The sequence below is a fragment of the Lagenorhynchus albirostris genome, chromosome 20 (assembly GCF_949774975.1).
Source record: "Lagenorhynchus albirostris chromosome 20, mLagAlb1.1, whole genome shotgun sequence".
NCBI lineage: Eukaryota > Metazoa > Chordata > Mammalia > Artiodactyla > Delphinidae > Lagenorhynchus > Lagenorhynchus albirostris.
This window is the reverse complement of record NC_083114.1, coordinates 16,160,917-16,188,676: the sequence shown is the minus strand read 5'-3', so window position 1 is coordinate 16,188,676 and position 27,760 is coordinate 16,160,917. Positions and strand designations below refer to the sequence as shown.

Sequence of the window (27,760 nt, the reverse complement as noted above, 5' to 3'; positions counted from 1 at the left end):
GCAGGGAACGTGACTAGGGGGAGAGGCCCGGCCAGCGTGTGGGCGTAGCTGGAGAAGACTTGGGAGTGGGGCTACGCAGGCGGCAAGGGAGGAGCCCCGCGAGACCGAGAGGCGGGGCGTCGGCTCCCCGACCACGGCTTCTCAGGGGCGGGGCTCCTGCAGAGCATCCCTGCGAACCTAGGCGAGACTGGAACCGCTCTTTGTTCTGGTTGCTGCTTTCTAGACCCTCTGGCCCCTGGGTCCGTTCCTCGCCTTCCCGCTGTCTCCTCCCGCCTGTCCCCTGCATCTGGGCCTGCATCCCCTTCCCCAACTTCTTCGTCCTATATCCTGCCCTTACCCCTCCCCCAAACTTCTGGTCGGTGCCCTTGCCTGTTACCCTTCTCTCCACCCTCCCTCTTGCATCATCTTCCCCCTGGTCCCCTCTTGGTTCCTCCTTTTCCCAAGGTCTGGGTCGCTCCGCCAGGCCCCGCCTCTCCAGGGATGTCCCCTGAAACCCCGTGCCCATGGTCCTGACGCTGCTTCTCTCCGCCTACAAGCTGTGCCGCTTCTTCGCCATGTCGGGCCCACGGTCGGGCGCCGAGCGGCTAGCGGTGCCGGGGCCGGACGGGAGCGGCTGCGCTGGGCCGTGGTGGGCGGCGGGCAGCCGCGGGCCCCGCGAGGTGTCGCCAGGGGCGAGCACCGAGGTGCAGGGCGCCCTGGAGCGCGCGCTGCCCGAGCTGCAGCAGGCGCTGTCGGCTCTGAAGCAGGCGGGCGGCGTGCGGGCCGTGGGAGCCAGCCTAGCCGAGGTCTTCCAGCTGGTGGAGGAGGCCTGGCTGCTACCAGCCATGGGCCGCGAGGTAGCCCAGGGTCTGTGCGACGCCATCCGCCTGGACGGTGGTCTGGACCTGCTGCTGCGCCTGCTCCAGGCGCCGGAGCTGGAGACGCGCGTGCAGGCTGCCCGCCTGCTGGAGCAGATCCTGGTGGCAGAGAACCGGTGAGGGGGCCGGGCTGGGGCGGAGAGCGCCGCGTGGTGTAGGGTCGCAAGGGCGGTCGAGTGCCTCGGTCTCCCGTGTGCCTCGCACTGTGCCTTTTCTGCCTCACCTCACAAACCCCTGCATTATATCCCTGTTGGGGACCAGCGTGTCCATTTTACAGATGAGGAAACTGAGCCCTGGGAAAGTTTAGTGACTTGCCCAGCATCACACAGTGAACTAATGGTGCAGCCAGGATTCACTCCCAGAGCTGGTGGGGTGAGAAATGAGAGAGGGGAGGAATGGAGTAGCAGGACAGAAATCTGTCCCTGGTTCTGAGGATGGAGCTGGGATCCCATTGCCCAAGCCCTCTAAACCCACAGCCCTCCTCCCGATGGGCCTGGATATCCTTCCGTGCTACCTTCTCTCTGCCATACCGTCTCACTCCCACTAAAAGAGAAAGAGAACACATTGCTCAGAAAATAGGAGGGGGGACCCCTTTCCTCTTCCCCCAGGCTGAAATGAGTGCTTACCTAAGGTTACCTGCTGCCTTCATGCCACCCCCAGCAGTCCACTTCCTGCTTCCTCCTTTTTCATTTTGCTTCATGTAACAGGACAGACATGATCTCATGCTGTGCCTGCTCATGGGAAACACGATGGGTGTTTTCAGTTGGGATGGATGGTGGGGGAAGAGAAAACTGAGGTGTGGAGCTAGGCAGGGGCCAGAGTATGTGTTCCCTACATCTTCCCCACACGTGCCAAGATACAGTAGGTGGGGTCCAACTGAAGGCTGGTTGCTATGCTTCCCTGCCTCTTGGGATCTCCCCTGGAATATGAGGACCACTGACCCACTTCCTTGCCCCTCTAATGCCGGAGGAGACCAGGCTGTCACACTCCAGTCTCATGCTGAATTCTCGGGCCCTTCAGGTTTAGAAGGGTTTTGGAAGGGCCACTTTCCATTTATGAAGCTCTCAAAGGTGTGATGGGCATGGATTAGGGGCGTTTTCCTTGCCCTTTTCAAAAAGTAAAGATAAGCTTGTGGATGGTGGAAATGATACAACTTTCAAAAGTGCATGAATGAAGCAATTTAAGTTGGGAGGCCCAGTTAGGATTCTGCTTGTTCAGTAAGTCATTAATCTTCTATCTAACAACAGGTGTCCTGTTGGGGATGGGCTGTGAATGTGGAGGGCTAGCAAATGGAGTGGGTGCTCACTGGATGTGGTGGGCTAGCATTGAAGGGCGTGTCCTGTAGGCCTGGTATGTGGGATAGGGCAGCTATAACTAGAACTCCTGGAGAATGGGTGCAGCCAGCACCCTAAGAAGAGGAGGGCTGCAAGATGCAAATAGAACTGATACTTTTCAATGTTGAAAATAACAATCCTCACCTGGTTCAGAACTACTGAGAAAGGAGGCGCACTAACCGGTGTCTCTGGTCCCAAGAAACAACGTGCTGGTGTTGGCATCACTTCAGGACCAAGGACAGAACCCAGCGAGCCAGGTCCCGATCAAAATCCTTCCAGAGAAAGGCATGATCTCCCCACACCTCTGCACTGCTCCGAGAGGAGGCTGGGAGGGCAAGAAGGGAAGAGGGTGATGACACACTGAGAATTTGTGTCTATGAAATTTTTTCCTTCCTCCACCAACCAACTTCCTCATAAAGAAGGTTCTTCCATCAGTGCACCCTCTCCTTTTGCCATTCCCTTTCCTGCAGCTCTCTTCTTCCCTGGGTGCTGCCACACTCACTGCCCGGGAGCCTAGGTCACAGCTCCACTGACCCTCGAATACCAGGAGAAGCCCAACAGGGTAGGGCGCTCTGAGCCTGGTCCCACCACACTCTTACTGCTAGCCCTCTAAAGTCACAGCCTGCCCCCTTCAGGAGACCATAATGAGGTTAAAAGGCTTTCCCAAGAATACACAGTGAATAAGTGGAGGCGACAGGTTTTTAAAAGAAAGAAAGGAAAAGGAAAAAAAAGAAACAACCATTGCACATAAATTCAAGTGCAAAGTACAAAAGTGATACACACTTAAACGTTCTTCTTTCTGTTCACTGGAGGCAAACCGGTGAAACAAGTTTCTTGTACATCTTTCCAAGAGAGAGTCTCTGCATATAACAAGCACGTGCATATATGTGTATATTACATATACAGGCTTATATATGGACAATTTACCCCTCTTTCGGAGCTGTGATTTGATCCCAGACCCACAGCCTCTCAGACTGTAGAATTGAGTGAATAAATGTCACAACTAGCACAGAGTTCAACTCTATAAAGGTGCCAAGTGTATAGGGAAAGGTGAGGGCTGGGGTTCAAGAAATGCACAATTGCACAGTTCCCTGGTGGCCTAGTGGTTAGGATTCCGGGCTTTCACCGCCATGGCCTGGGTTTGATCCCTGGTCGGGAAACTGAGATCCTGCAAGCCTCGCGGCCAAAAAAAAAAAAAAAAAAAAGAAATGTGAATAAAGTCCTCTTTCTGAATTGATGTTCCTGAACATGCCCTTCCCTTCACTGAGCCTCAGGCGGGGTGTTGTTGGATTAGATGACTTCTTAAGCACTTCCTGGTTCTGATCTTCTTGGAGTATATATAGTCAGATTGTTCTGGACACACAAAGTGCAGACGAAGGATCTTGAGCCCTGGAGACAGACAGATGTGAGTTCAAATCCCAGCTATGCCTCTCACCAGCTGTGTAACCTGGGCATGCCACGTAACCTCTCTGAGCCTTGGCTTTCTCCTTGGTTAAAGGAACAATTGCAGTGCCGTCTGCCCGAGTGGATGATTAGAACCCATCTGTTCCTTTGGGCTACAGAGAAGTTCAGTGATCAGCTCAGCAAAGCTGTCCTGGCCTCAGGCCATGTTCTGGGCTCAGCTGGGCCCTGCAGTGGACACAAAGTCATAAGCACTGTGGTCACTGTGGTGCTCACTGGGCAAGGACTCCATAGCTGGCTGGGCCTATAAGTCTTTGAGGGACATCACTGGTGGAGGTCAGGAAGACAGGACACTTTCACCTCTGCCTGGAGTGTGGCAGCTCTCCTGTCTCCTCTCTTGGCCTCCAAGCTCTCTCCCTTTGACCTGTCCTCCCCACAGCAGCCAGAGCGAGTTTCCTAAAACCTATGTGTTAACCAGGTCACTCCCCTTCCTGAAGCCCTTCAGTGACTCCCCATTTGCCAACAAGATGAAGTCCAAATGCTTTGAGATGGCTCAAACGGCCCCCAGGAACTCTTTCCTCACTCTTCCCTTGAAACTTCCACCTCAACCACTTGAAGTAGCTTCTGCTTTTTGCCCATTTAATGGGTGTAAAGTGATAGCTGGTTTAATTTTTATTTCTCTGATTACTAATGAATTAGAGTATCTCTATTTGCTTATTAACGTTTTGAATTTCCTTTGGTAAATTGCCCATTTGTGTCCTTCACCCCTTTTCTGTTGGATTTACTGCCTTTTGCTTGTTCATTTGAATATGTATTTATATATTCTATATATGAGTCCCTCGTTGATTTTATACTTTTCCTTGTTTGTTTTAGACATTGCAAACATCTCTGGCTTTCTTTCTTTTCCTGGAACGTGCCAAGCTCATCAGCCCTCGGGGCTTTTGTCCTTGCTGTTCTCTCTGCCTATTATGCTCTCCTTCCAGATACTGGCAAGCAGGGGTCTCTGGACATTTAACTCGCAGATGTCACTGCCTCAGACATATCCCTCCACCCAGGCACTCTCCATCGCAGCACCTGGTTTTGCTATCGTTTTGGTCAGATAACTATTATCCTGTTCATTCGCTGTTTACTTGCTTACTGTTTGTCTCCATATTAGCTGTTATTAGCTCCAGTCTCTCTTAGGCACTGTTTATCTTCAGCCCCTACTGCAGTGCCTGGCACACAGTAAGGCCTCAATAAATGGTGTTTTGAATGAATGAATAAATACACCCCAGTCACACAGCATAGAGTGCAGAGAATTTTGATGAAATGAACATTTATTGAGTCTTTCCTATGTGCCAGGAACTGTGCCAAGCACTTTAAATGCATTTTTACATTAGTTCTCGTAATAACTCTATGGGGTGGGTATGCACTTTATCCTATTTATGAGATGAGGAAACCAATAAAGATAAAGGAAGGTACCCAAGGTCCCACAGCTAGAAAATGGTAGAGAAGAAACCAGGACCCAGGAGATCTGCTCTAGAGCTAGAATTCTTAACCACTACACATGCTGTTTCTCCAGGGAAGGGTGTCTGGGAAGAAATGGGTGTGGCCAGGATGGAGCACCCTTATAATCAGAGAAGTCTGGTTGTCCCAGGGCAGGAGATGAGGGAGGTGGAGGAGGCAGGAAGGACCAGACTCGTACTATTTGACGCTAGCGAGGCCCAGAAAGCATAAGTAACGAGGCCCTGGGTTAAGATAAGCACCCCGGGCTGCGGCACCTCCACTTCCTCCCTCCCGCTTTCCTTCGGCAGAGACCGAGTGGCGCGCATCGGACTGGGCGTGATCCTGAACCTGGCAAAAGAGCGGGAGCCGGTGGAGCTGGCGCGGAGCGTGGCCGGCATTTTGGAGCACATGTTCAAGCACTCGGAGGAGACGTGCCAGCGGCTGGTGGCGGCCGGCGGTCTGGACGCGGTGCTGTACTGGTGCCGCCGCACCGACCCACCGCTGCTCCGCCACTGCGCGCTGGCGCTGGCCAACTGCGCGCTGCACGGGGGCCAGGCGGCGCAGAGGCGCATGGTGGAGAAGCGCGCCGCCGAGTGGCTCTTCCCGCTCGCCTTCTCCGAGGACGAGATGCTGCGACTGCACGCCTGCCTCGCCGTGGCGGTGCTGGCCACCAACAAGGAGGTGGAGCGCGAGGTGGAGCGCTCGGGCACGCTGGCCCTCGTGGAGCCGCTAGTGGCCTCACTGGACCCTGGCCGCTTCGCCCGCTGCCTGGTGGACGCCAGTGACACCAGCCAGGGCCGCGGGCCTGACGACCTGCAGCGCCTTGTGCCGCTGCTTGACTCGTCGCGCTTGGAGGCGCAGTGCATCGGGGCTTTCTACCTCTGTGCCGAGGCTGCCATCAAGAGTCTGCAGGGCAAGACCAAGGTGGGTGCGGGTGTGGGGTTGGGTGGGGAGGGGGTTAAAGAGAAACTGGGAAGGCGCCCCAGAGGAAATGACATTCAGCTGGGACTTGAGGAACTTCTCTGGCGGTCCATTCGTTAAGACTCCACGCTTCCACTGTAGGGGACACGGGTTTGATCTCGGGTCAGGGAACTAAGATCCCGCATGCCGGTGGCACAGCCAAAAACAAAACAAAACAACAAACAAAACAAAAACAAACAAAAAACTAGGACTTGAAATACACATGAAAGGTGAAACAAGGAGAAAGATGAGGGACCCATCATTCTGGCCTTGAAGGCAAGACCAAGGTTTTATGTAGGGGACATACATCTCTGCATGATCTCTGTGTTCTACAAAGATCACCCTGACTGCTGCGTGGAGATGGGGTAGGCAAGGGTGAGGCTGCAGGCAGGGGGGTCAGATAGAAGGCCATGGCAGGGAGCAGCTGGGATGGTGGAGGTGAGGACCAGGGCATGACAGCAGAGGCAGAGAGAAGCAGATTCCAGAGGTACTGAAGAGACAGAGTTAGAACTTGGTGGGTGGCTGGGTGAAGGAAGATGAGCAGCTGAGGATACTCCTGGCTTTGGACAACCCAGTGGTTGGTGACAGTGCTACTGAGATAAGGTGAACTGGGTGAGATAGTTTGAGGGTGGAGAGAAAGTGAGTTCAATGGGACAGATGGAGTTTGAAGTGCCTGAGGGATGACAACCTGGGGTGCTCCAGTGGGCCATTCTGTCATTTGGGTCTGGAGTCCAAAAAGGAGATGGAGTAAACAGAGGCAAGACATCCATGTGTCAGCTAGATAACTCCCACCCAAGTCCCAAAGGGTCCCCAATCTCAGGACCTGATATGCAGCCTTTGCCCTCTGCTTTAAATTGCTGTGTGACTGTGGGTACCTGGCTTCCCCTCTCTGGGCCTTTATGTGCCTCACTTTTTTTTTTTTTTAATGTGGGATATTCTTTTTTTTCTTTTTTACTATTTATTTATTTATTTGGTTGCGCTGGGTGTTAGTTGCAGCAGGCAGGCTCCTTAGTTGCGGCTTGTGAGCTCCTTAGTTGTGGCATGCAAACTCTCAGTTGCGGCATGCATGTGGGTTCTAGTTCACTGACCAGGGATCAAACCGTGGCCCCCTGCATTGGGAACGCGGAGTCTTATCCTCTGTGCCACCAGGGAAGTCCCTATATGCCTCACTTTTGACCTCTGGAAAACTGAAGGAGTGGACCACAGCAGCAGTTCTTACCCTGGATGTGAGACTAGTAATAGTTAAATTATCGAAAGTTTCTGGTGTTAGTTTTTTAAATATTACAGAATTAAGATTATCCAATAATGTCACTCTCCCTCCTTTGTATTCCTCTGGAGGTTTGGGGGGTTAGTGACCGCTGGTGCACAAGGAGCGGTACACACTGCATGGACCACCCTATCTGTGCGACAGTGGTCATCTGGGGCTGGACAGGGGTCATCAGAGGAGCGTGTCTCACAGGTGATTGTCACCCATCACGTGTGTCCCCATAGATGCAGAAGAGACTGTTGTGTTAGGGGGTCTCTGAGGCCTCTTCCAAGGTCCAGTGTTCTAGGAGCTTTTGATTCTCCTCTCTGCACCCCAGAGTTGGGCCATGGGAGGACTGGCTTTACAAAACAGGCCATTCTGTTTTGGGAGGAGGGATTTAAAGGGAAGTAGGGAGTGAGGACCCCTTGGAGTGGGTCTTGGCAGCAGCCATGACCACCAGCTCTGGCACCTCTTTCCCAGCAAGGCCAAGTGAGCGCAGTTCAATGTAGACATGGTGAGCCCTCACTCTGTGCCCTGCAGTGTGCCACTTATGGGACTCCAGGGGTGACTAAGACATGACCTCAGCTTACAGTCCAGTAGGAATTGCACTATCAATTAACAACAGTAGCATCCAGAGTGTAGCACAAGGCCTAACTGGAGGTATGGGCCAAGCTGTGGGGCAATCAAAGCAGGCTGCATGTTGGAGGTGCCAATCAATTTGGATCCAATGGATGAGCAGGATTCCCACAAGCAGGCTAGAAGAACTAAGCGTCTGGAAACACCACAGGTTGAGTGAGGCCCAGAGGTGGGAGAGCCTCCATGGGTGGGTGGCTTGGTGAAGGGGGAGTAGAGCGGGGATTGGTGGGCAGGGGCTGCACTGTGCCAGGCCTGGCAGCCATACTGAGAACTTGACTTGATTTCAGGGCAGATGGAAGCTGTAGAGGGGAGGCATGAGAGGGACTTACCTGGTCAAGAGTTGAAGGAGCTTCTGGAGGGGGAATCCACAGGACCTGGTGATTTATTGGATAAAGGCAGGGCAAGGGCAGACGGTGGGGTTTTCAGCGGTGAGAAGAGGCGAGGGAAGGGACCATGCACGTTTGGGGGCGGCTGGTGAATTGGTGGGTCCAAGACATGCTCTCCGCACTTCCCCAGGTATTCAGCGACATAGGTGCTATCCAGAGCCTGAAACGCCTCGTCTCCTACTCCACTAACGGTACCACGGCGGCGCTGGCGAAGCGCGCGCTGCGCCTGCTAGGCGAGGAGGTGCCGCGGCCCATCCTGCCCAGCGTGGCCAGCTGGAAGGAAGCCGAGGTCCAGACATGGCTGCAGCAGATCGGCTTCTCCCAGTACTGCGAGAGCTTCCGGGTAGAGCCGCACGGGGTCGCCGGCCGGCGGTCGGAGCAGCCGCATCCCAGAGGGCCGCGTGGCCGCTAGGGGCGCCCTGCACACAGGCGACCGCGCCCCATCCCGGCGCAGCACGCCAGCGGCACCAGGGTGGACTTTTGGGGGTGGGGAGCCTGTACTCAGTGTTTTTCGGGGTCATTCGGTTCTCATCTGGGTCCCATCCGCCTCCCCTACCGCCATCTCCACGTCCCTGCTCTTGATCTTGTGCTGGGTGGGGTGCAAATGCTGAGGATGGGAGCCTTTCCTTACATCTGACCCCTCCTCCAGGAGCAGCAGGTGGATGGAGACCTGCTTCTGCGGCTCACGGATGAGGAACTCCAGACCGACCTGGGCATGAAGTCAGGCCTCACCCGCAAGAGGTACGGAGCCTCCAGCCCGCATACTCCCCCGCCCCGGGCACGTCTAACTAAACGCCCCCTCCGCCTCTAGCCAGTGCCCAGTCAAGATGTCAGCATCCTCTCCTCCCTTGGGTGCAGATTCTTTAGGGAGCTCACGGAGCTCAAGACCTTCGCCAACTACGCTACATGCGACCGCAGCAACCTGGCTGACTGGCTGGGCAGCCTGGACCCGCGCTTCCGTCAATACACATATGGCCTGGTCAGCTGCGGCCTGGACCGCTCCCTGCTGCACCGAGTGTCGGAGCAGCAGCTCCTGGAGGACTGCGGCATCCACCTGGGCGTACACCGCGCCCGCATCCTCACGGCCGCCAGAGGTCAGCCTGCCCACCTGGGCCCCTACCCCTGCCCCTGCCCCTGCCCTGGAGGGGTGAGGGGAGACACATGGGGGGGGGGCGCTCAGAGCCTCACTGCGGGTTGATTGAGCACATAGGCTGTGCTGCACTGGGCTCTGAGGATGCAGATGAATATGTTGCACTTTGCCCTCAAGAAGTTCCCAGTCTGAGGTGGGTAGGAGGGTGGGAGGAAGGCAGATGTATAAACAGGCACGTGGCTGCAGGAGCTGGCATGCCCAGGACTCCAGTGGGAGCCTAGAGGAAGCACCACCTACCCTGTCCACTCAGGCCTAGGCTTTGGAGAGGGGAGGATGCCTGACCAGGTCTTGAAGGATGTGTTGGGGGTGGGGAAAAGAGTGGTGGCAGCAGGAAGAGCAGCCCAGGCAGAGGGAGCCGTACATGCAAGTGTGGAGGTGAGACAGCATGGGGGCTGGGTACAGGGGATGTGGGCGGGAAGACAGAGGGCTTATCCTGTTAGTCCACAGCTGACAAAGTATGGGTGCTTTAGGGAGGTCGTGAGAGCAGAGTGGATCCTAGGGCTCTAGCAGCCCTCTTGATTTATTAATTTAATTTACTAATTTACTATTTGACTGACATTTATTGTCAATTACTAGAGGCCAGGTTCTGATTATGAGATATTATGATTAATGAGATATTATCTCATTAATCTCTACATCCATTCTGTGCAGTGGGTGTTTGTTTTTTTTTTTGTTTTTGTAGTACGCGGGCCTCTCACTGCTGTGGCTCTCCCGCTGCGGAGCGCAGGCTCCGGACGTGCAGGCTCAGCGGCCATGGCTCACGGGCCCAGCCGCTCCGCGGCATGTGGGATCCTCCCGGACCGGGACACGAACCCGCGTCCCCTGCATCGGCAGTCGGACTCTCAACCACTGCGCCACCAGGGAAGCCCGAGTGTTTGTTTTTTTAAAGTCAGCTTTTAAAACTTTTTAAAGAATAAAAGTGGTATAATTTAACTTAAAAGTGTCCAGTTTGAACAGTTTTGAACATACACCCCTGTGTAACCACCATCATAATCAAAGATAAAGGACAGTTCCATCATGGGTGTTAATTTTACAGATGATGAAACTGAGATTTAAATTCATTTTGTAAGGTTATAAGTCATTAAATGACAGAACTGGGATCTCACCCTCTGCCTTTATACCTCGTAAAGAGACAAACGTTGTCTGTGACTGTTGTCTGAATATTATAAGATGGGTTCTTTTCATGCATGCATGCATTCAATAAGTATGTACTAAGCTCCCACAGGGGACAAGGGACTGGGCTTTGGCCCCATTCTTTTGCTTCAACCAAAGCAGATTAACTTCTATCATTTTTACATTGCAGCTCCCAATAAATCCCCAAGATTTAATTTTTTAAAAACAAGAGGGTGCTACAGCAAAAATAGCTTACAAACACCTCCTGTAGGGAGTAGGGAGCCATGCACAGCTTTGAAGTGGGGGCAATGACACACTCAGATTTGGATTTTAAGCAGAGCTCTCTGGTGCCTGCGGCAAAAAGATTAGACTGGGCAGGTGTGGATCTGGAGAGACCACTGAGGACGCTGGAGTTGAGGGCCTGGACACAGGGACGGCCCTGAGGCTGGAGTCCAGGATGTTGGTAGGCAGAATCCACAGAGCATGGTGCCTGACCCTGAGCATTGAATGTCAGCTCCATGAGGGCAGGGTTTGTTTTGTTCATTGCTGTATCCCAAGCACTTAGAATACTGCCTGGCACACAGAAAGCACTTAGTAAATATTTGTTGAATGAATGAATGAGAGGCAGGAGTTGAGGCTGATACCCAGGTTTCTGGCTTTGGTGGGAGACTAGGAAGAAGTGGGGTCTGGGGAGGATTTGGGATGGGTTGGGTTTGGAGTACCTGTGGGCAGCTGGCTGTGCAGGTCTGGAGCTCTAGTGTAGGCCCCATCTCTCCACCTCTCTGACCCTTTATGGAGCAAGCCACCCTGCCTGGGCTGGGCTGAGAGGGCTGGGTATGCAGGAGATGATGTACCTCGTGGTGAATGATGGGGAAGGCCCACCCTCACCAAACCGTCTCTTGTCTGCTTCAGAAATGCTACACTCCCCGCTGCCCTGCACGGGCTGCAAGCCCTGCGGGGACACTCCAGACGTCTTCATCAGCTACCGCCGGAACTCAGGCTCCCAGCTCGCCAGGTGAGGAGGGGCGGACAGGCAGGCTGCCTGGGGCCTTGTGGGGAGACCACGGCAGTGACACAGGACCTCTTTGCAGCCTCCTGAAGGTGCACCTGCAGCTGCACGGCTTCAGTGTCTTCATTGATGTGGAGAAGCTGGAAGCGGGCAAGTTCGAGGACAAGCTCATTCAGAGTATCATGGGTGCCCGCAATTTTGTGCTGGTTTTGTCGGCTGGGGCTCTGGACAAGTGCATGCAGGACCACGACTGCAAGGACTGGGTGCACAAGGTAAGTGCTGGCCTCTGTGGTCCCAGCATTGGCCTGTGGCCCAGGGCACAAGGTCCCCGTTTCATTCTTTCTCACCTGCATATACTCCAGCAACCTCCATAGCCCAGCTGGAAGTCAGGAGCCATGGCTCTGACTGTAATAGGACTTGAGCAACTTACTTAGGTTCTCCGAGCCCCAGTTTTCTCATCTACAAAAAGGGGGTAACTTACCTGTCCTGTTCACCTCGTAGAATTGTTGTGAGGGTCAGAGAAGGATGAACATGCTTTGAAAAATAACCTCTGTGAGGGAAGGGGGGCAGGAGAGCATAGTGACAGGCACAGTGGAATGGTTAAGAGCACAAAGCTGTGAGTTTAAATCCTGGCTCTGGCTTTGGGCAAGTTACTTAACCCTAATGAGCTTCATGTTTACCACTGGAAAGTGGGATAGTTATAGTACCTAACTCCCTAGGATAGTGTTAGGAAGATTAAAAGCGGTAAAATTTGTGAAGTGCTTAGCAGAATGCCTGGCACATAAGAACTGCTGTATGATGGCAGCAATTACGATTATTAATAGAATTTTTGTGAGTACTACCACTGTTTAATTCCCCATTGTATCCTGAGTGCCTAACGCATAGTAAAAACTCATTGGGAACTTGTAGAATGGATGGATGGATATATATCACATCTGTAGGTTATTAATCATTACTCGTTAGTCAGCAGGAACTGGGGCCAGGGCAAAGGGAAGCAGTTGTCATATGGATAGGGCCCTTGTCCTAAAGCACCTAAGGAGACAAGGATATGCCCAGAATGACTAGATCATACATAAATTGGTGTCAACGTAAAGCCGGGTAGGCGAACCTCTTACTTGCTATAAGAATATGGAGAAAGGAAAAAAACATCAAGGGCTGGAATAATCCGGGGAGGCTTCGTGAAGGAAGCAGAACTTGAGAAGAGTCTTAAGAATTTAGGCCAGTGGAAGAGAAGGCATCTCAGGCAGGGCAACAGCAGGAGCAAAGAAGAAAAGTAGGCATGAGGGGCTTCCCTGGTGGCGCAGTGGTTGAGAGTCCACCTGCCAATGCGGGGGAGGCGGGTTCGTGCCCCGGTCCGGGAAGATCCCACATGCCGCGGAGTGGCTAGGCCCGTGAGCCATGGCCGCTGAGCCTGCGCGTCCGGAGCCTGTGCTCCGCAACGGGAGAGGCCACAACAGTGAGAGGCCCGCGTACCACAAAAAAAAAAAAAGTAGGCATGAGAAGGGTGCCAGAAACCTGCATTATCACTGGTATTGCCTTCTCCATTTTACAGATGAAGCAACCAAGGCTCGGAGAAGTAGAATAATTCTTCCCATGGCCACACTGCCTGGGCAGAAATCAGAACTGGGCTTTGAACTCCTCCTGTCTGACTCCAAAGCCCATGCACTTTCTTAAGATCCAGCTTTGTCCTATGTCTCAGATCTGAAGGGTGGGAGGGGAGGTGGTAAGATAGGATTGGAATCAGCTGCCACCAGAGTGACTGCATCTTTTCCCAACTCCGAGTTCAGTGATGTCACGCCAGTAGCTTGAAATCAGCCATGGTGGGAGTAGTTACACTAAAGAAATTTGTAAAAACTACAAATCAGGATTTTATTTGTTTGGTTGTTTTTTTCCCCCTCTGGAGAGCTAGTTGTTAAACAGGTACCAGCACACCACTGGCTGGATAAGAACTAAGAAACCAGGTTATGGGGTTCCTAAAGGCAGGGAGAAGACCTGTGCTGAAAGCACTGGCAAAAGGGATCCCATGAGGGCAGTGATGTCATACCAGTGGGTTTTAGGGAGAAGGCTTCACACTAGGGTGCAGCCCAGATTGACAGTGGGGAAGAGGGTCAGGCCCCAGAGGCCATATAGGAGGGTCTGAATACTGGTTTTGGTTTGGGGAGGGGATGCTGGGTCAGAGAAACACCCTGGAGGATCATGGCTTAGAGCAGGTGGCAGGCGGCCTTCTGAGAGAAAGGGAGGAGTGTCTGTGAGCTCCGTGAGAGCTCAGACCTTGCCTTGTTCATGCTGCATCCCTGATGCCTAAAACCATGCATGGTACAAAGTAGGCTCTTGAAGAGTTTTTAGAATAATTGAATCAATGATTAAATAGATGAGTGATTCTGATGAAGCTGAGATGACTGGGAGAAACATACGTATCTACTAGGTTTACTAGGTCAGACTGGCCAGCCTCTGAATCGGTACAGTGAGCAGTGTGCTGTCTTGCTTCTGTGTAATTCTGGATGAAACAAATGTCTAAAGGTTCCCACATAAGTTGCTGCAGGGCCAGAATTCATCCAAGTGCTCAGCAGAGAGGCAGAGGGCTTGGTTGAAATAGCCTTGGACTTGGAATCTGAATGCTTGAGTCAGAGACCTGGCCCCCTCCTGGGCTGGGCATGTATGTGACTTGGGAGCAAGTCCCTCCCCTTCGCTGGGCTTCCTTCTTCTCAGTTGTAAAATGGAGAGGTGCCCCAGAAGCCAATCAGGGTTGAAGTTATGCAGATTCCTTCCCCAGGAAGGCTCTGCTCCACGAGGGTGCCTGACGTCCATCACTGTCCCAGCCAACTGCAAGGAGGGAGGAGCGGGCAGGTGGTGGGAGCCTTTGCCTTGGACCTGTCCCAAAGGCTCCATCATTCCTCCTTGGTTGTTTTTAGTACTGAATTGCCTCTGGTTTTAAAACTGCTTTCCTCAAAGCCACATTTAGTGGGTAATCAATATGGAAAACCACAAGTGAACTGCACTCAAAAAATCCAGTCCTTGTGGTACCCCCTTGAAAGGAAAAAAACATTCAATAAGCACTTACCAGAGCACCCATTAATAGGAATATCCTCAGAACAACCTAGTGAGGTAAGTTTTATTATCCCCACTTTACAGAGGAGGAAGTAATAACACTTGTTATTTATTTAAAGCATACACTGCATGCTAGTCGCTAGCCTAACCACTTGCCATGGGATAGCACAGTTATTTCTCCCAGCAATCCTGCAAGATAGGGACTATCATTAACTCTATTTTAGAAATTAGAAAACAGAGGCTTTGAGAGCCTGTTGTTTTTGCCTCAAATGACAGAGCCTGTGTCAGAGACTTGATGTGAACCCAGATCTGATGATTCCAGAGCGTAACCCCTAAATGCTATGCTGTCTCATTCATTCATTCAGCCTGTCCGCCGTTAAGTATTTAGCAAAGGCAGACTACGGGCAAGGCTTTGTGAAAGATCCTGAGATACAAGGTGAGTGAAACCTGGACATGGTTCCCACCTTTATGTCTGGTGGGGAAGCAGATATTAAGTAAATTACTCATTAGTGAATTTAAATTTGTAAGTGTAGCATGTGATGTGGAGCCTATGAGAACCTGTAACAGGGGATCTGACCTGGTCAGGAAGTGAGGGAAGACTTCCCTAGGAAAGTTGACGGAGCTCAGGTCAGAAAAATGAGTTGGTATTAGCTAGGTGAAACGGCAGGGAAGAGTGTTCTAGTCAGAGGAAGCAGCATGTGCAACGGCCCTGTGGGGGGAGGGAGGTAGCAAATCTAAGGGACTGCAAGGTCTGTGTGGCTGGGAGGACAGCGCAGGGATAGAGTTTGAGAAGTGAGCTGTGGCCAACCGCACAGAGCCTTGAACTTTATTCAAAGAGCCATGTAGAGTCGTGAAGTTTTAAGTAGGGGGGGGTGACATGATCAGATTTGCATTTTGCAAAGAGTAGCTAGGTGAAGGGGCAACATGGAGAATGAATTAGAGGAAGCAAGAATGGATGAGAAGAGACCCGGTAGGGGCTAGTGGTAATACGGGGTTGGAGCAGGGCACTGGTGGGAGTGGAGGTGGAGAAAAATGAGAGGATTTGAGAAATAAATAAGGACTACAACTGGCAGGGCTCAGGGTGGATCAGTTTGGATGCAGGGGGTGCGATGTACTTCTTGACACCAAATTTGTGCGGGCTTTTTCCCATACCAACAACCAGTTCTCCATTTCACCAGCGCCAACTGGCTGTCCCACAATTCAGTTCAGTTCTGACACTAACTACCCAGCGGGAGCCAGTGTCAGACTCCGTGGTTTAAGGGATCAGTCTCACAAGTCGGCCCTCACTTCAGACCCAGTCGCAAGGCCCAGGCCACCTGCACTGCTGTCTGACTCAGCTACAAATGCAGGGGTTCCTATGACCACCCCCCTCAGGTTCAATAATTTGCTAGAATGACATGCAGAATTCAGGAAAGCACTTTACTTAACTATTACTGGTTCGTTTTAAAAGATACAACTCAGGAACATCCAAATGGAAGAGATGCACAGGGCAAAATAAGGGTGGGTGGGAGCGTGGGCGGGGCTTCCATGCCCTCTCCGGGCCACCCTCTCCACACCTAGATGTGTTCACCAACCTACCAGTCCTTAGGGGTTTTATGGAGGTCTCATTATGTAGGCGTGATTAAGTCACTGGTGAGGGAACTCAGTCTCCAGCCCTTCTCCCCTCCCTGGAGGTGAGGGGGGCACTGAAAGTTCCAACCCTCTAATCACAGCTTAGTCTTCCTGGCCACCAGCCCCCATCCTGAAGCTATTCGGCACAGCCCCACCCCGCCAGGTCATGCGAGAGGGCTTTAGGAGCTCTGTACCGAGAACCTGGAACAAAGGGCAAATGTAGATTTATCATACCACAGGGGATGAGGGAGAAGTCAACGTGGACTTCACGGCCAACATCCCCCCTTGGGCTCAGCCTGGCCCCGAGGTCCCTGGATGGGGCTCCACGTGTCCTCCTCTTCCCCTCTTCTTCCTCTAGGAGATTGTGACTGCTTTGAACTGTGGCAAGAACATCGTGCCAGTCATTGATGGATTCCAGTGGCCAGAGCCCCAGGCCCTGCCCGAGGACATGCAGGCTGTGCTCGCCTTCAATGGCATCAAGTGAGGAGGGGGCAGGGCGGGTTACACAGGCCCCCAGCCAGCAGCTCCCTCTGCCCAGCCCTCTGACCCACCAGCCTCTGCACCCACAGGTGGTCCCACGAGTACCAGGAGGCCACCATCGAGAAGATCATCCGCTTCCTGCAGGGCCGCGCCTCCCGGGACTCATCTGCGGGCTCTGACACCAGTTTGGAGGGTGCTGCACCCCTGGGCCCCGCTTAACCAGTCCCTAATTCCCAAGCCCTGCCGTGACTCCCCATTTCCATCATCCCCCCCAATGGAACAGCTCCTCAAACCGGCTTCCCTGGGCTGAGACAGCCTGGGCTCTTCTCAGGAAATGGCTCTCTGCCTCCCCCGACCCTCACTGTCCACCTCAAACCCAGCTTCCTCAGTATCTGGAAAGGGAAGGGAAGCCAGGCATTGGGGGTGCTAAGACCTCCCCTAGCCCCTGCCCCCAGGTCCTGTCTCGGGCGTGGGAGGGTCACTGCTCAGCTCTGGAGACTGGAGAATGAGGGTGCACTGCACGCTAACCCCTCTGCTGCCCTGCCAACAGCCAGGCTGAGTAGAGTGAAGGCAGGCAGCCTCGAGCAGGGCTCAGTGCAATGGCCAACCCTCACCACCAAGCAAGGGCTTGGGCCCGGGAGCCAGCTAGGGATGAGAGGCTAGCCACGGCTCTCCACCGAGACTGCGCCTGGCCCCTGGGCTCACCACTTCCTGCCATCCTGTGGCCTTGCCCTGTAACCACTCAGTGCCCTTAGCTGGCCTGGCCTGGTCCCAGGTCCACTCCCAGCCTTCCTGATGTGCATCCTCCTTTGCCACATCTGGGGTCAGGGTGAGACTGAGCCGGCCCTCGCTCTGGCTGGTCTGCAGCCGCGGCCTGCGCTCACCGGTGCACGGGAGCCCCCTGCTTGAGGCTGAGCAGGGGACGCTGCCTCTCGAAGAGCAGCTAGCCACCCTACCTGGCCTTGGTGCTGTGTGCCACGCCTCTGCCCATCATGGCCCAGCTCCCTTCCTCAGCCCCTCACACGTCCAAGGCTGCCCCCGAACTGGCTCAGGGGGAGCTGGGGCGAGGCAGCCCCCCTGTGGCAGCAGCAGTAGCCTGGGCAGAACCTGTAGTTCCCTGGGAAGAGGCAAGATCCTGAGGAAGGGCATGGGGTGCATTCGAATCACCTGGGAATTTTGTTAAAATCCCATTCAGGACACCTGGGGTGGGGCCCGAGTTCCTGCATTTCTCACAAACTCCCACCTGGGCTGAAGCTGGTGCTCAAGGAATGATACCTTAGGAAGCAAGACTGAAACACAAATGCCTCACAAACGTTTGCCATTTCCCTGACCCTTCACTCCATGGTCTCTAATCATCAGAGCAGCCTTACCTGGTATTATCTCCATCTTACAGAGAAGGAACTGAATGTCGTGCCCAGTTTCCCAAGTCACCAGTGGCAGCCCCAGGATGCAGACCTGGCCTCCTGGCGCTCAGTCCACTGCCGGGGGGGACTGAGAATCAGACAGCTTGCTCCACAGACGGCTGGCTTCCCTCTTGCCCCAAAGAATCTAGCCGTGGGGGGACAGGCTTTCACAACAGAAGGCTGACTCAGGGGCTGTAAAGAAATAACCGAGCAGGAGTGTCCCTCGGCCCCTTCCTCCACCGGGGTAGGAGAGCAAGAAAGCATCCTCCTTCCAATAAATGCAGGCTCCAGCTAATGGGCTCAGCGGGCACCTGCCCTGCCCCTCCCCTCCCTTCCTGAGGGCAGTGGGTTCACACCTGAAGGCTGGCTCAGCTCCCAGAGCCACCTCCTGCAGGTGCTGGCCAGGCCCCTCGGAGCTCTTGGGCCACATCGTCAGAAAGTCAAAGGTCTCACTCCAGGCTTGGAACTCCTTCCTTCCACTCGCCTCCCTGTCAAAGATACTGCCTCTAGCCGGTCCTCTGACTGCACTTGACCCTTTTCCTTCTTGCTGCACGAATGCCCACCGGTGTCCTGGATACGACGGTGACTGAGGCAGACTGGATGTTGCCCTCAAGAGCAGAGACAATAACAATACAGTGTGATGAGTCTCCTCCAGGGGAAGCCTTCTGTCTTTTTGTCCCCAATCAGTCCCACTTCCTCCTGAGGTCCCTCATGGGCAGTACTCAGAGAGGTTGCCCAGCACTGTTTCTTTTTCTGTTTGGCATACTCTCTACTGCTGCCTGCCTCCTGTCTCTCTGGGGAATCACAGCCCAGCCTCCGGGCCCCACCGGAGCAGCTGAAGTGACGAGCCTCCCCAGCCGTAACAAACACTGCCCAGATCGCAGCCAGGGCAGGCACCCTGGCCCGCACCTTCCACCTAGGCGTGGTCTCACAGGGCCGGTCCTGAGACAAAGGGCTGAGAGACAGCCTTTCACCACCCGCCCCCCAGCCGGTCTGGCACTGCAGCCTGGTCTGCGGGGTCAGGGTTTTCTGCTTGGCTGGGCTGTAGCTGCTGCTCCCAGGTCGGGGCTGAGTCAGCCTCACCCCACCCCTCGCCAAGACCAAGAATTGCTCATGACCGACCAAGAAACACTCAAAAGTCAAAAGTCCAGCTCCAACTCATTTATCCTTCCCCTAGGTCCATGAATAGAGGCATGCATTCCATTCTAGAATGTATGAGACAGGAAGGATCTTAAAACAGTATTTAATCTAGTGTTTCCTAACTTGTCCAACCATGATCAGACAATTAGAGGCATTGCTGATCTAACCCTTCATAGAGGGCCTTGCTCAAGGCCACACACGAACCAGAGGCAATGCCCGGAGTAGAGCCTGGGCCTGAGGCCAGCCCGGAGCCTTTTTCCTACCACCCTCACTGCTGGGACAGTCAGTGGAGGGGGTCTCTCCTTGCTTGATCTCCCAATGACAGGGGACAGTGAGATGGTAATCTGGAAACAGGCCCAGGCTACAGAGGGCCACAGCTGACCCTAGTTTGCCCTGGGCCACGTTTTACCTGCGTGATTTCTAGCCAGAAAACTGGCTAGCAGGGCAGGTGAGAGAGAATGAGGGTAAAAATACCAGCAGGGGGCCATGCCCTGTGGCCAATTCTGTTTTGAAGAGTCAAGTGTCATCTGATTTGTTTGGGGGCTTATGGCCCTCATCAAAGCCAGTGCCTTAATACCAAATCCCATTCTGCCTTTCAACTTCAGGTCCAGGCTTTCCTAACGCCCTAGAAATGGGCCCCTCATTCTCTGGGGAGTCGGGCCCATCTCCAGGTTCCTGTTGAGCTACAGATGCTCGAGGGATGGTGTCAGCACATGGCCCTGCTGAAATGCCCAGCAATGGGAGGTGTTAGAGGGCTGAGTGGTAACAAAAACTGATTCTGCTTGGTTTGGTGTAGCCAGGAAGACCAGAGCAAGGTGTCTTCAGGGAGATCTCTGACCCTGAGGAATGAGCGTCCAGGGCTCTGCCCGGAGCTTCTCTGCTGACCTGATGCAAGCGTGGCAGCCCTTCGCCTCCCAGCAGCTCCGGAGAAGAGAATGGGCAGTCAGATGAGGACTGAGCTGGCCACGCCCAGTACCAATCCCATGGCAACTCAGGGGCCCCTGTCCCTTCCAGTAGCCACTGCTATCTGACCTACAGTGGGCAAACTAGGAACAGGAAAACAGAAGGCCCCACAGCCCAATGCCTTGGGGGCCGGAAGGTTCATTCCAGGGTGATTATACAGATTTCTTATTATGATTGGCACTGCTAAGCCCAGGGGATTGATTCCCACGCAGAGATAGCAGCACTCTCCCTCCAGGTGGTACCAAGTCCCTCCCACAACCCTCCCTTCCCCCAGAGCTGGCACTGACCAGTGGTACCGTATTCATCACTAAGGAGTGACTGGTAGCTGCTTGGCCGTGAACTCAGCACGGTGGGCTGCACAGTTTGGGTTGGAAGCAGAGGTGCTGCCCTCATGCTTCAACTGGTCCCTCCATCAGGACCTCTCCTCTCCCCTGGAGGGTTCTACGTGATTGATGGACTAAAGGGTTAACAGATGCCTGTTCCAAATGGCTCCCACACCGCCCGCCCTGAGTGGGACTGTCTGGGTTACAATTCCAGATCCTAGAATCACAGGCAGGCACGGCGTGGATGAGGTGGGGGCCTTGGTCTAGCTTGACCACCTGGTCCAAGGTGAACACTGCCCTTTGAGGGGAGCTGCCGCTGCTGCTGAGGACTGGGACCCAGAGGCGTGTACTTCCAGCTGGTTGGCGTTCACGTTGCTCCTCTCGCCCCCTGCCCTCTGGTCCAGGCAGATCAGGGGCTCTGGGAAAACTGCTGGAATTCAGGGCAATGATTAGCCCTTTCCAGTATCCTGTGAGAGACCAGAGAGAGAGTTCAGATTTAACACGGGGGGACCCTCAACTCCTGGAGAAGTGACACAGGCTTTATCGGATGGGCTGGTCCAGGTATCCCCCTCCCCAAGCTGAGAGGTGGAAGACAATGTCCAGAGACAGAGGGCTCTGGGGGAAGAAACAAGTGGGTCAGGTTAGCATGTGGCCCGGTCACAGCTAGCCGAGGAAGCTCTCCAGGCTTCCCTTTAGCACATTTCTGCCACCGTAGTTCCATCTGTAAAATGGGAATGGAGGCGGATGAGGGGAACTGGGTGCGAGAACATAGCCTTGCCAAGAAGCACTGTGAGCCTGACCCTTCCCCTACCAGCCTCTGCCCTGCTACCGGGGAATCGCTCCCAGACGATTAGGCAACCAGCTGCAAGGCGAGAGTCAGGCTGGGACTGAGACACCCACAGGGGAAGAGCTCCAGGACTGAGGAGGTTGGAAGGAGGAGGAAGAAGAGGATACATTTTAGGGTGAAGGGGTCCATTTTGAGCCTGGGTCAGGGCCCTGCATTACCCAATCAGGACGGCCGGGATGAAGAGGAGGCCAGCTCCCAGGAGGAAAGGGAAGCCCTTCATGAAGTTCAGGGTGGCTGGGTAGAGCGAGTTGAAGATGCCGGAGGCTGTCAGCATGGCCAAGCCATTCACACAGGCCACAGCAGAAAAGAGAGCACCTGTGAAGAAATAAATAGCACACTCAGGAATTTGAAAGACCCAAATGCAAATCCTGACACCACTACCTCGCAGCTGTGTGACCTGGAGCAAGTCACTTAACCTCTCTGAGTGTCACCTTCCTCAGCTATGACTCCTACATCATGTGTTGTGATAAGGCTTCGATGAGGTCATGCATGGAAAGCACCTGTGCTACAAAAACAAATGGCTGTTATTAAATCTCTATATTACAAGTACATGTGATATCTCCTAGCAAAAGTCTGATAAAGTCTGATAAAATGGTTTTAGGTTTACCCCTTTGGAATCATCTCCTGTTTAGGATAAATTTCTGGGCTAATTCTCAGTTTCAACACTTATCAGCTGTGTGATCACCGAATAAGACGCTTATCTTTCTGGGTTTCTGTCCCCCTTCTGTTAAATAAGGATAATACCTTTCATAGATTGTTGGTGACACTATAATCGCATGTAATGCACCTATCACAGGGCCTGGCCTCCTGAAGGCAGTCAGTTAGTAAGAGCTGTTCTTTTCTCCTGTTCCCCTTGGCATCTCTGGGCACAGTGAAGGTGCTAGAAAAATGCTTATTGAGTGAATGAATGAAGGCACATGGGTTCTGAGGATAACAGAACCCATGGTGGGCTAAACATGGCACCAGAGTCTCTGCCATCACCAGATCCTACTTCCAGGGCAAATGGGAAAAAGTGGATGAGCCACATGTTTCCAGATTGGGATCTAAAGACCAAGAGGCCTGAGAAGCTATTCTTTATAGATATGACAGCATGGGACTTCCCTGCTGTCACAGTGCTTAAGAATCCGCCTGCCAATGCAGGAGACATGGGTTCGAACCCTGGTCGGGAAGATCCCACATGCCACGGAGCAACTAAGCCCGCGAGCCACAACTACTGAAGCCCACTCGCCCAGAGCCCGTGCTCCGCAACAAGAGAAGCCACTGCAATAAGAAGCCCGCACACGGCAACAAAGAGTAGACCTCGCTCACTGCAACTAGAGAAAAGCCTGTGCGCAGCAAGGAAGACCCAACGCAGCCAAAAATTTTAAAATAAATAGAATCGATATGCCAGCAGAACACAAATTTTGCAAAATAATCAACAGCCCGACGGAAGTTGAGATTAAACTATCAGACTGTCAGAGCTCAAAGGGCCTACAGATGTCATCAAGAGCTATTCACGGGACTTCCCTGGTGGCGCAGTGGTTAAGAATCCACCTGCCAATGCAGGGGACACGGGTTCAAGCCCTGGTCCGGGAAGATCCCACATGCTGCAGAGCAACTAAGCCTGCGCACCGCAACTACTGAGCCTGCACTCAAGAGCCTGCGAGCCACAACTACTGAGCCCTCGTGCCACAACTACTGAAGCCTGTGCACCTAGAGTCTGTGCTCTGTAACAAGAGAAGCCACCGCAATGAGAAGCCTGAACACCGCAACGAAGAGTAGCCCCCGCTCGCCACAACTAGAGAAAGCCCACGTGCAGCAACGAAGATCTAATGCAGCCAAAAATAAATAAATTAATTAATTAAATTTTCAAAACTATAAAAGAACCCCTCCCCGCCCCACACACAAAAACAGAGCAATTCACATGTGTTACAGATGAGGAAACAGGCCCAGATCACAGAGCCACTGTGACAGAGGCAGGACTAAAACCCAGATTCCCAGACCTGCTGCTCTTAGAAAGAGACCTGGGTGTGCATCCTAGTTCCACCACTTACTGAGTGACCTCAGATGATGAAGTTAACCCTCTGGGCCTCTGCTTCATCTGCTATGTGGAGACAGTGAAACCTACATCACAAAGTTGGACACTCTGACCCCAGAGAAGCAGGGAACTCTGGCATCGTCACATCCATTTTACAGATGGAAAAGCTGAAGTCTGGAAAGAGTAAATCCTCTGCTTGGCTTATGCAAAAGAACATAATCGTACGCTGCTGACTGCAAATTCCAACGCTGTGGTCTGAAAATCCAAATCGCTGTGGTTGTCTGCCAGCCCTGGGCGCTGTGACAGCAATGCAGTTGTCTTGGCTACTTATTTCTCCAGGGTGGGAGGGAGGAAGGTAAGCTGCCTCCTGGCCCGTGGCTACCCTCTGCGCAGTTCAGGAAACACTGGGCATGAGGAGCCAGACACAGGCTCACCCTGATACTCACCCTGCTCTGACTCTCTCACCAGCCTGGAGAGTTTGGCCCGGATGACAGGCGTGACGACCAACGACAGGAAGAGGAGCCCGTACCCTGTGAGGAAAGAAACAATCATTAAGGAAATGGGCTTGGGGAGAGGGGTGCCCAAGTGAGATGTAGCAGAGCTGTATCTACCCCATGTATCTGCCCCATGAGGGACTCGGATTGGACACAGGAAGAACTTCCCTGACGGGGAAGGAGACAATGATGGGGGACAGCAAGCACAAAGTAAATGCAAGTTCCTTTTCCCTTGACATTTAGTTACTCACAGGCTTACACTGTTTCCTTTGTAACCATTTCTCTCCCTTGTGCAACTGTTACCTCCTCAACAAAAACTGCAAACTGCTAAAAAACAGTGGTGCCTGTGAAGTGCATTCACAATGAGGCCCCCCAGGGCCCCTTCAGGGGAAAGGCCCCCAAATCCCAGGGCAATGACAGTGTCTTCATCATCTCTGCACCCCCGAAGGCGTTGAGCCCAGCACCGAGTCCATGGAAGATGCTGTGGGCAGGAGAAAAAGGTACCTGGTCCCCGTCAGCACTGTCCAGGCGAGCGGCCACATTAGGAAATCTGTGATTACAGAATGGCTGACTGTACACATTTTAGGGCTCTATTAAAATAAATCTGTCCATTCAGGAAAGTTAACTTCCTCATTCGCAGCTGCCCCCTCCCACCAAAAAAAAAAAAAGGAAAGAAAGAAAAGAAGAACTAACACAAGCAGGAATTTGATAGCTGCGGTCTGAGAAGACTGGCTTTTTTAAAAACCCAAAGAAGCTGACCAAGGATATTTGAGATAGGTCCTGTGATTCTTATCAGAGAAGTGAGTATTAAGGCATTAATGGCTTGGACTTTGCTTAAGAGCACCAGGAATATAGGCTGTGGGAGGCCAAGGAGTGGAGCAATTAGTGTAAGAGCCATATTTTTGTCTTTGGCTCTATCTTACTAACAATATTTATGGCTGGTAATGTGAATGAATTACTTTGGCTATTGAAGGTCTATATTTTCTGTATAACAAAGATGGCATTTTTATGAGGTTTCTTAGTTGTCTGTCTGTCTGTCTGGGCACAGTGATGTTTCCGAAGACATGGGCATGAACTACATTTGGCGGCAGCAGGTGGCCAGTCCCCAGTTTTCACCCAGCAATTCTGAGACAAACGGTCCCTGAACCCACACACACTTTACCTGTGAACATGAGGGGTGTAATGGTAGCAAATGCAAAGACCACCATCCCCATGATGTTGAAGGCCAGACCGATCTCAGCCACCCAGGTGTCGGCCAGGCAGTACTGCAGAAGCCGCAGGCCCAGCAGGCTGGTGAGGTATGGGAGGTGCTGAGCCGCAGAACCGTAGCCGATCAGCCTAGAGTCCCAGCAGAGGGGTGTGCTCAGCTCATAGAGGGTCAGGATGTCCTGGGCCCCAAGGTGCACAGTGATCACCACGAAGATGGCCAACGAGTACAGGGCTAAGTGCTTCCTGGACTTCTCCGGGGCCTGGGTCACATAGAGCTGGACGATGGATCGGTGGTGACGGAGTGTGAAGAGCCGGGCGGGTGTCGCCTCTTTCACTGTCTCACCAAAGCAGAATGCTGCATAGAGAGTCATGGCAATCAGCAAGGCCAAGGCCAACCAGAAAGGGTTGGCATAACCCTGCTCCTGGAGCCAGTTGCCACCAACGAGACTCGCCAGCATCCCTGCCACCCCGATGCACGCTTCCAGCAGGGCCATTCGGATGGTACGGGTGCGGCTGGAGCTGACATCTGCCACGGAGGCAAAGCCAGCAGCCAGGAGGCCGCTGAAATCGCCGAGGAGGGCACAAAGGATGCGGCCCAGCACGAAGTAGCCAACGTGGAGCTGCAGCTGTACCACAAAGATGGACAGCACGGTCTGGAGCAGCAGGCCGAGGGAGGCCAGCACCAGCAGCGGGCGGCGGCCCACACAGTCACTCCAGGCACCCAGCAGGGTGGACGAGAAGAGTCCCACCAGGAAGCCGCCCATGTTCATGTAGAGGGTCCAGTGGGAGGTAAGCGTCTCCACTTTCTGCGGAGGCAAGAGTCTTATTACCAGGGTGCCGTTCCTCACTCTGGGCTGCCCATCGCCCACACCATCACCAACCTGGGAGATACAGGGATGAGGACTTTCTTTGGAACCCTAAACCTCAGAGAATTTTAGTACAACTCTTAAAAACTGACACTGGAGGGGTATGGGAAATGGGCAAGATCCGTTCTCTTACTTTTAGCACTGTGAATGAAAACTGTTGCCTGCCGCATCGGCAAACAAAGGATGCTGCGGCCATCGAGCCCTCAGCCACTACTGCCGCCCCTGATGCTGAGCCCTGATGTAACTCAGGATGGAGACCAACAGGCTGCCGACAGCCAAGCCCTCAGCCACTGCAGCCAGCCCCAAGTACAGACCCAGGATGGGACAGAAGAGGATACTGGCTCTAGAGAGCTAAGGTGCATATCAGAGGAGTGATTTCAATAAGCCCAGGCTCCTGCATCTTCCCTTACTTAGAAAAGTGCTAAATTCATTGACTTGTGGGAATTCCCTGGTGGTCCAATTTTTAGGACTTGGTGCTTTCACGGCTGGGTTCAATCCCTGGTTAAAAAACTAAGAGCCCACAAGCCAGGTGGTGCAGCCAAAAAAAAAAAAAAAAAAAGTCCAGTAACTTGAGATGTCTGGTTTTCCTCAATTAACAGTAATCTTTTGATGTTCCAACTACCTGGTTTTTATTGCAAAACTCCTATATATCCTGGCGCCTCCCTTACCTCTTGGGAACAGTCCCTCAGAGCTATCTCAGAGACTGCCTCCCGGGCCTGAGTCCTCAGAAAGTCTGCCAAATAAAACATAATTCTCAACTTTCAGTTTGTGCTTTTTTTTTTTTTTTTTTAATTTATTTTTGGTTGTGTTGGGTCTTCGTTGCATGGCACGGTCTTCTCACTGTGGTGGCTTCTCTTGTTGCGGAGCACGGGCTCTAGGCGCGCGGGCTTTAGTAGTTGTGGCACGTGGGCTCAGTAGTTGTGGCTCGCAGGCTTCGCGGGCTCTAGAGCGCAGGCTCAGTAGTTGTGGCGCACGGGCTTAGCTGCTCCGCGGCATGTGGGATCTTCCCGGGCCAGGGCTCGAACCCGTGTCCCCTGCATTGGCAGGCAGATTCCCGACCACTGCGCCACCAGGGAAGTCCCTCAGTTTATGCATTTTTTTTCAGTGGACACCCTCTTTTGTTAACCCTCAAACTCGCTTTACCTAGATCAACTTTAAGCATCCCCGCAACGCATTTCTCAGTCAAGTCCCAACTTTGCTCCGGCCCCGCCCACCACCTAATATCCTAACCCACTGGGCTGCCCCCAACCTTTACGCAGGCCCCGCCCATTCCGCTGCCCCCAGGGCCCGCCCCTGGCACGCTCCTCGATTCTCCCCGCCGCCCTTACCTGCGCGGTGAGGTCCACGCTATGGTTGGTGCAGCTGCCCCTGTCACGAGTGCCGTTGTAGCCAAGGTCGGCACTGAAGCGGTGCCACAGGTACTGCGTGGTGACCGGGCCCTGCAGGACCAAGGCGAAGTTGGCAAGGAAGATGAGAGGCTCCACGCAGCCGCGGCACAGCACGGGCCCGGCGGGCCAGGCGCGGGGCTCGCCCCGAGAGTTCGCGCGCCGCTCCATGCTGAGCTGCCGCTAGGCTTACAGCTCGGCTTTCTGCGCCTGCGCCCAGCGTCTTTTTTTTTTTTTTTTTTTAAGCCTGGTGGGGCGGGGCCAGGAGTGGTGGGCCCCCTTCCTCTCGGCCTCTCCCTCTCTGGGCTGGGGAGGGGAGGCGAGGGACCCCGTACCCCTGGTTTACAGAGTGACCTCAACTGCAGACCGTGCCAGGATGCAGCCCTGCACTCCTCAG

The 27,760-nt window shown here is 53.5% G+C and overlaps 2 protein-coding genes and 2 long non-coding RNA genes across 4 annotated transcripts; 1 reads left to right on the top strand and 3 right to left on the bottom strand.

Annotated features, from left to right (window-relative positions):
* Positions 1-503: 503 nt before the first annotated feature.
* Positions 504-18,800, top strand: SARM1 (sterile alpha and TIR motif containing 1). Its single transcript, XM_060134297.1, has 9 exons — positions 504-973; positions 5,386-6,001; positions 8,436-8,648; positions 8,955-9,046; positions 9,164-9,399; positions 11,481-11,583; positions 11,660-11,849; positions 16,595-16,716; positions 16,806-18,800. The coding sequence occupies exons 1-9, from the start codon at positions 504-506 to the stop codon at positions 16,933-16,935; spliced, it is 2,172 nt and encodes a 723-aa protein (XP_059990280.1). The 3' UTR covers positions 16,936-18,800.
* On the bottom strand, positions 2,357-5,573 carry LOC132511259 (uncharacterized). Its single transcript, XR_009537570.1, has 3 exons — positions 5,426-5,573; positions 2,975-3,580; positions 2,357-2,516 (listed from the first exon to the last, which is right to left on the bottom strand). It is a non-coding gene; the product is annotated as an uncharacterized LOC132511259 (long non-coding RNA).
* On the bottom strand, positions 16,068-18,794 carry LOC132511258 (uncharacterized). Its single transcript, XR_009537569.1, has 3 exons — positions 18,476-18,794; positions 18,087-18,311; positions 16,068-16,614 (listed from the first exon to the last, which is right to left on the bottom strand). It is a non-coding gene; the product is annotated as an uncharacterized LOC132511258 (long non-coding RNA).
* A 1,732-nt stretch (positions 18,801-20,532) lies between the features above and the next one.
* Positions 20,533-27,534, bottom strand: SLC46A1 (solute carrier family 46 member 1). The gene is made up of 5 exons (XM_060134282.1): positions 27,307-27,534; positions 25,066-25,918; positions 23,856-23,939; positions 21,551-21,707; positions 20,533-21,012 (listed from the first exon to the last, which is right to left on the bottom strand). Exons 1-5 carry the CDS (start codon positions 27,532-27,534, stop codon positions 20,955-20,957), a joined length of 1,380 nt encoding a protein of 459 aa, XP_059990265.1. The 3' UTR covers positions 20,533-20,954.
* Positions 27,535-27,760: the final 226 nt, after the last annotated feature.